This window comes from Schistocerca serialis, chromosome 1 (genome assembly GCF_023864345.2).
Source record: "Schistocerca serialis cubense isolate TAMUIC-IGC-003099 chromosome 1, iqSchSeri2.2, whole genome shotgun sequence".
NCBI lineage: Eukaryota > Metazoa > Arthropoda > Insecta > Orthoptera > Acrididae > Schistocerca > Schistocerca serialis.
The window spans coordinates 825,894,647-825,902,857 of NC_064638.1; the positions used below are offsets into that span (position 1 = coordinate 825,894,647).

General features: G+C 37.9%; 1 protein-coding gene across 1 annotated transcript; it reads left to right on the plus strand.

Annotated features, from left to right (window-relative positions):
* The first annotated feature begins 2,997 nt into the window (after positions 1-2,997).
* LOC126437113 (mitochondrial import inner membrane translocase subunit tim16-B-like) lies at positions 2,998-3,366 on the plus strand. The gene has a single exon (XM_050090481.1). It carries the CDS (start codon positions 2,998-3,000, stop codon positions 3,364-3,366), a length of 369 nt encoding a protein of 122 aa, XP_049946438.1.
* The last annotated feature ends 4,845 nt before the right edge of the window (positions 3,367-8,211 follow it).

The following is an 8,211-nucleotide window of genomic DNA, read 5'->3' on the forward strand; positions in this document are numbered from 1 at the left end:
GAAATGAGAACTTAATCTTATCAGAAGTGCACACCACTCCTCTACTTCATTTTCTGCAGCACTTTCATCACTTTCTACTACATGCTTTCTTGCATAAAAATCATAAACAGGTGGCAAACAACACACATTAAAATTTGAGCAATTCCCATTCATTGCAGTGACACTGTTACCCAAGAGCAACTTTAAATCATGGCACATTTGAACTGGTATGCATTTGGATTGTTGTTCCAACCACATCTGGACCGAATGCAGGGGAAAAAAAGGTCTGTGTGGTCTTGTGACAGTTTATATGTTAGCAAATACTTCAAAGGAGATTCAACACGAAGCATACTTGTCAGAGCTATGTGCCTTACTGATTGCACATTGAAAATTATCCCAAAAGCAAAAGTATTTCTTGCATGCAGCAGCAATGGAACACCAATGATTTTTAAGCTTTTGATATAATTTTCAGTGTGCCTGAAAATACCAACGTGTTGACTGGGTGTTGTGTGATGTCCTTAGGTTAGTTAGGTTTAAGTAGTCCTAAGTTCTAGGGAACTGATGACCACAGATGTTAAGTCCCATAGTGCTCAGAGCCATTTTTTTTTTAATTTTATTTATTTTTTAATTTTTTTTTTTAAATACCTAGCCAATAAGATTTGTTGTAAAGTCTCTGGGGGCTCTTATACCCTTTACCTAAAGGATTTCTGGAGTTCAGAATATCAAAAATCCTATCCATATTATACAAAAATTCTACTGTTGCTTCACTTCCTTTAATATTTGGATCACCAACCCTCCTCAAAAACTCTATACTATCTGCCACACAAGAACTCAAAAGTCTGTGGAGCTAATGAAACACTCATTTTTCTATTTACATAACTTATATGTTGTCCTGATAGTTTGTTGGCAAATGTCATACCTTCTTCTTGTTGTACCTTGTTCAATTGCTCAACGAAATGCCATCTAATAATGCCAGTTGGAGACTCAATAGCAGATACTTCTGCTAGAGCATTTCTGGCAAACTTAATCATATGACATGTCCAAGATACAATAAACATTGTAGCTTTTAAAATCACCTTTGGAAAAATTTAAAGTACAGCCAAGTGTACGTAAAGTGCTTATATTTACCTTGCAGCCATCACATGTAACACACCAAACCCTAATGCCAGAACTATACAGCCTCTCTGATTTTATCAGTGTGGCCGATTATTTGCCTGTACACCTTCGATAAAGAAATATGCAATGGGCATATAAATTTGCCTTTAATAGGGACAAGCATGAAAACCAGAGCCTCAGATGCCTCTATTACTTCTTTTGACTGAGGCACTTCCCCACCAAACTCTAAAAAACCTGTGTATTGCTTAGTTCCTTGGTCCCAAACTATTTGCTTCCTAATTGCCACACTGTCTCCAATTAGACAAGAATCGCTGAACTGGTCCCTTACAATTGGGTTCGAATCAACGTATTTAAAAACATCTTTTAAGAAGTTCACAGTCGACACTAGCCACCCATTTGGAAATCAATGATTTATGGGTCAGAGGCATTAACTTTTGCAGGTATTCATATGCTGCTGGTGAATAAAAGTACACAGTCATCGCAAACATTTTCACATTTGTTGTGTATCTATTACCCTTTGACGAGAGAGAGTTGTCCACTAAATTGCACACTAATTCCACTTGTGTTCCTTTCTGATGATTGAGGAAGTTATGTAACTTCTCAGGAAGATGCCCCTTCTCCTTCGATGAACTTATGATGTCATCCATGGAAAACACTTTCTTCTCTCTTCTTCGAAGTTTTTCACGGACACACTTCAGTTTACGTTTTAATTTGTGCACAATGTCTGAGAAAAAAATTGCAAGTTTCGGTCACCTTGTCTTCCATTTCTACTTTCGACTGTATACCACAATCAATTACTTGAGAACCAACTGCACTCTGAAATAAAGAAATAATTTCGTTATATGTGATTGAAATAACTCAAGGCTTGATGAAAAATATTATAAGAAAACTTTGGGGGTGTGAAAACATTCTTATACTAACGTTTTCGACACAATTCGCAGCTTCTCCATTGGATAAATGGGACATGCTTTCCACGGAAGAATTCTCATTGACAACGTTCTCCACGCAATCAGTAGCTTCTGCAGAGGGCAAATGAAGCACGGATTCCAGGACAGAACACTAAAAACAAAAATATGGAACTGTATTACAACATTGCTTAGACCTATGTAGCCCATTTGTGTCCGTACGAAATAAATTCACAAAAGTCAAAACCACACACATAGCAAGGAAATTAATTAGCTACCTCAAATGGAGAAGCATCGTTGTCACTCAAAATCCTAACATGTCGTCGTGGCTGTTTATCTGGTGGCATCAAATGTGTCGGAAAGTCAAAAACTGATGGCACTGTTTCGGGTCTGAGACGTTTCTTCCACGTTCCAGGGCTCACTACGTAATCATCTTGTCGGAAAAGGTTTCCGCAAAGAAAACTGCAAGACGTAGGTTTAAAATCTTTCCGCTTCACGGAAGTAATCCACTTCTTCAGCAGCTCTGGGTGCTTCAGAGGAAACCTGTTCAAAAACATCGAATTAGCAAACGCACTAAGTCCGTATTGTTGTCGTATTGTATCGGTAGTCCTATTACCTGTGAAATGGTAAGTCACATTCCTTACTCCATCGCTTCGTACAATTGAAAGCGGAACAAGAAATCACCATTTCGATAATCCTTAATTCCTTATACACCGTACAGACGAGAGAAACTTCTTGGCAAATTCAAATATGGCGGGCAATATAGACGACAGTAATCAGCTGGTACAGCCATCTATCGGTAGGTCCGGTAGTTGAGCATCCCTCATTTCGCTAGCCTTAGACGCCTGTCTGTGAAGAAGCGCAAGTGTTTTGTTTTACCTCCATGATCATTACACATGAATACACGTTATCTCTGACAAAATTTCAGTAACAGTGAGCAATGTGCAAGTACTCAGAAAAGGGAAATAGCGTAAGTTCGTAGCAGTGTGGAAGAGTGATGGCAAAATACATCGCTCAAATTGTGATACTCGGAACACAAGTAATAGGAAGAGCTTTCGCCAGGGCGTTACGACAGGAATTCGCAGCTAGTCAAGAAGCAGCACGAAGAGGAGGCGGCGGTCAACAAGGTACCAGTCGTGCTGCAGCCAATGCGAAAAGTGGAATCACGTTGGAGGAGGCTCAGCAAATATTGAACGTCGACAAGCTGGATCCAGAAGAAATCAAAAAACAATACGAGCATCTATTTAGGGTGAACGACAAGAGCAAGGGTGGATCGTTTTATATACAGTCGAAAGTTGTTAGAGCCAAAGAAAGACTTGACAAGGAGCTTGAAATGAAGCAAAAAACTGAAGAACCAGAGAAATGATGTCACTCTTCATTGTAGCATGTGATCGAAGTAGTGCAGACGTTGTTTCTATGCATTGCAATCGAAAGTTGCAGTGCGAAATGTATATAGTATAAATAATAAATGTTTGATGATGTGGTGCAACTGAGATCCTCGTTGTCATCAATCTATGACTATGACTAATGTGTTAATTCTTTCTGTTCATTTCTACCATAGAACTTCAGAACAGGTGAAAGTAATCCCTGAAAATTTATTGACAGGGTGAATTGTCTACACTACAAGTGTGTTAATTGATAAGTTTAATGAATCTTGATTTTCTTCACATCTCTCAGCAACTATGGTAGAGTAGGATGGCCAAATGAATTATCGTGTAGCAAGTAGTTTTGTTTTTCCTTGTGTGCAGTGGCCACTGTTCCAGTTTTATTTATATTTGTGAAGTATTTAATATTCACATTCAGTAGGACAAAATGTGCTTACTTGCTCCTGTTTGTAATAGCTGGTGTCTATGCCCTGCAGCTTAGTTGGTGTCCACTAGTACAGAACATTGGCACTAATAGTCCTATTTGCACAGATATTTAATAGATCTTATATTTAACACAGTTCGTTGTTTTCTTCATGAGACTAAGCATTTGTCGTGTATTCCATGAAGTGATTAACTTAAGTTTTCTCAGGAGGCACTGTTAACATGAAGCCTCTTTCTTCAATCTAATTAGTGTGTTCATCTATGTTGCTGTATTTTATTGCAGTTTGTGAGGGTGGGTGCGTGTGTGTATGTGTGGGGGGGATGACACTTCTTTCATTGTTAGATTGACAACTTTGAGGTAAAATATTTGAGATGCTCACATTTTTAAAAATAATCTTATAACAATCACTTCAAAATATTATAAAAAGGAGAGAATGAGTGTTAATGTTTAATAAACATTATGTGCAACATGATCTAGCCTACTTTGTTATGGTGCGAGTCAAAATTCGAGTGAGTAGATGGCCATTGTCGAGTTCTGCAACATGAACTCCCACACTTGCTCAGCTGAAACTGATTTGACTTTTTTATTGATACAGTTATTTTTAGCACTACTATTGGAACTCTGTAATGCTTCTTGGTTCAAGTTCATTACTACCTGCTTGATATCCACTGGTGGAAATAGTCATCTTAAAATTACCTCGAATACACCCAAATCTCTGTTGCTTATCAATATTTTCTAATGCCATCTGTCCACATTCTGTGAAGTCATTGCCTCAGTCTTTCCTTACTTTGTGGAATCCAGTAAAAAACAGCTTTGGCGCATCTACCATCCATTCACCTGGTTGCATGTCCCAAACACCATCTTATTCACTGACCCTCTGGATATAGACCTACATATCTATTTTTTTTAAAAATTATAATTTTCTTACAAAAGCTCATCAACTGGTTTTGTGACTTTCTTTATAGTGTTGATTACACATTTCTTTAAACATGTTATAATTATTTTTAAGGCCATTTACACAAGCTCTTTCATTCTCTGCATAAGTTTGTGTGCACTAGAGGCAAACAGAACAATGACATTACCTTTTTTCCCCTTTTTCGTACCTCTTTAAATTCTGAAATTCTCACTATCCTGATGATGCCTAATGCAGACTGTAGCATTATGTATGTGTTTGTCAGTATACTAATATACTCTGATGAGATGAAACATTGGGATTGCTGAAACTTCCTGGCTGACTAAAACTGCATGCTAGACTAGGATTCAAAACTTGGACCTTTGCCTTTCACAGGCAAGTGATATGCTGGCTGAGCTGTCAAAGTACAACTCATGGCCACCTCCTCACAACTTTACTTTCCACAAGTGTCTCATCTCCATGATCACTGACCACCATGAGATGAAAGCCACCTTCTGGGCACTAGACATGATACGGAAAACATGTAAGTCGAGCAGAGATGACTACAGAATCATTCTAATTACAATATGGGTTGCAAATGGGGAAATGCACTGAAGTAAGTGACAGGTAATGAGAGTCTCAGAAACGGCAAACCTGGTAGGCTGCTTCTGTACTGTTGTCTTGAGCAATAAAGGACATGGTTGATGGCTGGTGAAACTATGAGTAGGCGATAAGGTGTTGGACATCCACTCCTTATCACAGAATGTGCAGGTCAGATGCTTCCCCCCCCCCCCCCCCTCTCTTATATCCTTGCTGTAAAGCACAATGGGTGCTTGTCTGATAACAGAGTACAATGCTATAGCAGGCATATGTGTTTCAGAGCACACTATTCATCACACATTATCGAGCACATGGCACTGCAACAGCCAGTTCGTACCTGTTCCCATGCTGACTCACCAATATTACTGGTTCTGATTGCAGTGGGAATGAGATCATCGATGTTAGACCATGGCACAGCAGTTTACGGAGGATGATGATGAACTCATATTGATGACTTGGGCACCAAATTCCGTCAATTTGAACCCAATGGAACTCATCTGGGATGCTATTAGGCACCAGTTCCACATCCACAAACCATTATTTTTTGGGAATTGCATGAAGTGTGCATAAAATTTTGGTGCCACATAGCTCTGGAAACCTACCAAGGACTTGTTGAATCCATGTCACACAGAATCACTCTTGTATTGCACTCCAGAGGTAGAGTAGCACAACATTAAGTAGGTGTTCATAATGTTCTGGCTCATCAGCTAGAGTTCAATAGGTCTACAGTTTTTTCTCAAATATATCAGTACATATCGTGTTGAAAATGAGTGATAAATCTTCTCAAAATCCGTTGCTTGTGGACAAAAACAAACTGATAGTATACGTCCTCATTACTCTGTTCTATAATTTCATTTATAAGTTGTAAATGGTTTGTCGTGCAATATCCATTTCTGCAGGCAGCTTTTTCCTTTGCTTGAATAAAATCCCATGTGGTTTGTCATGGTTCTAGAGAATATCCTGTTTATTGCAGAGGTGAAGCTTAGGTTGAAAAGTTATCATTTGATTGTGAGTAGGCAGAATGGTATGTAACACTGCGATTAATCCAATAGATCTACTTTTTTGTTATTTCCGTTTTTGTAATAGATACATTGTTTTCCAATATTGGGAAATTGCATTATAGTGTAGATGTTTTGTAAATATTTTTCTAAGTTCTTGTATCTTCTTCTTTGGTACTGCTATAGCCCTTGTTGAGCCTTGGCTTCTTCAACAATTTTCCTCTGCATTTCTCGGTTGTTTGCCAAACTTTTCCACCCCTGGACTTCCATACTGGAGAGAGCCACTATTATATTGTCATCGTCAATCCATCTTCTTCATGGTCTCCATTTTCACCTAGGTGAATGTATAGTACATTCATTATTTTCTTTGGAATTCTATCTTCTGCTGTCCCCTCCACTCTGCTGTGATTTCACAGATTTTGTCCCTAACTTGGATTAATGTATTAATACTTGTAATTTGGCATTGCAATGTATTCTACAGTCTTGTTCCTCTCTTTGCGTTTTGATCATGTTCTGTCAACGTCCATGCCTCTAACCTGTATGTGATAACTGGGCGGACTAGGGACTTATATATTAGTAGTTTTGTTTTTGTTGTAGTTAGGCTATTTCTGAAAAGTTGCATATTTGCAGAGTAAGCTCTGTTTCCTGCTTATATTCTTTCGCTTATAGCCCTTCTAATACTGTTATCATTTGATATTAGGGCTCCCAAGTAATTAAAAGAGGACACTCCTTTGAAGCAGTTCCCATTGATTTTTAGGTCTTTAGGGGTTATTCTGGCCTCACATTGTGACATTACCATATATTTCGTTGTGTTTTCATTTACTATAAGGCCAGTTATTAATGATTCTGCATCAACTGCCCAGCATATTTCTTGGAATGCATTGATATTTCTTCCTATTGTAGCAATGTCATCAGCCTATGCACATATCCGGATAGCTCTCATAAATGTGGTGTCTCTTTTGTTGACTTTATTTACTCACTATGCAGGGCTATATTGTAAATAGCACAGTGGAGAGACTATCACCTTGCTTCATGCCTTTGTTAAAGTCAAAGCTTTCACTTGTTCTACTAAAGAAAGGTCTTTAATTTTGCTCTTGTCTGTGTCATTGTCATTCTGATTAGTCTTATGAGTTTAGCGCATATACCAACTTCTTTCAATACTCAGTATAGTTCTTGCTGTCAAAGGCCTGTTTGAAGTCGATGAATAGGAAACACAGATCTATACCATATTCATAGAACTTTTCCATCATTTGTCTTATCACAGATATCTGATCAGATGTTCCTCTGTCTGGTCAAAAGACGCATTGATCTTAGTCTATTTTCTGCACACTTCTGTATCATTCTTGTATCTCCATCCTAGAAACTTTCATCATGCATCAAATGGCTTGTTATAAATTTCTCATGTTTTCTACATGCTGTTCTTATTTTCCATTGTGTGTCTCATTAAATTTTCATTGTATGTTGTCCCTGCTTCCATCCTCTTGGAAACATTTCTGAACAGTTTTGTTTAATTCATGTTTTCTATTGTGTACGAATATTGTTTCACTTGCAACTCTTTCTGTTTATGAGCTGCCTTTTTGAAGTTTTCTTCTCATTTGTTGTAAGTGTCTTTGTTAAGAAGTTGTCCTCTTCATCTCAGTATAATCTTCACTTTCTGAGATGCTGAACTTGTTCCTTAATGCTGTCTAGTGTATCTGCCTGTAGTTACATAAATTCCAATACTCTGTCGGTCTGAGTTTATTTCTAAGTTTTTATGTATTGTAAGTAGCATAATTCCAATTTTTCATCACTTTAATTTCTGCTATGGTTTAAGAGTGGTACATTTTGCATGATTTCTGTATTGTGTGACAAATTATAGTTATTTGTTCCTAATCAACTTCATTTTCCATTTATTTTCTTGTCAACGAGTGTG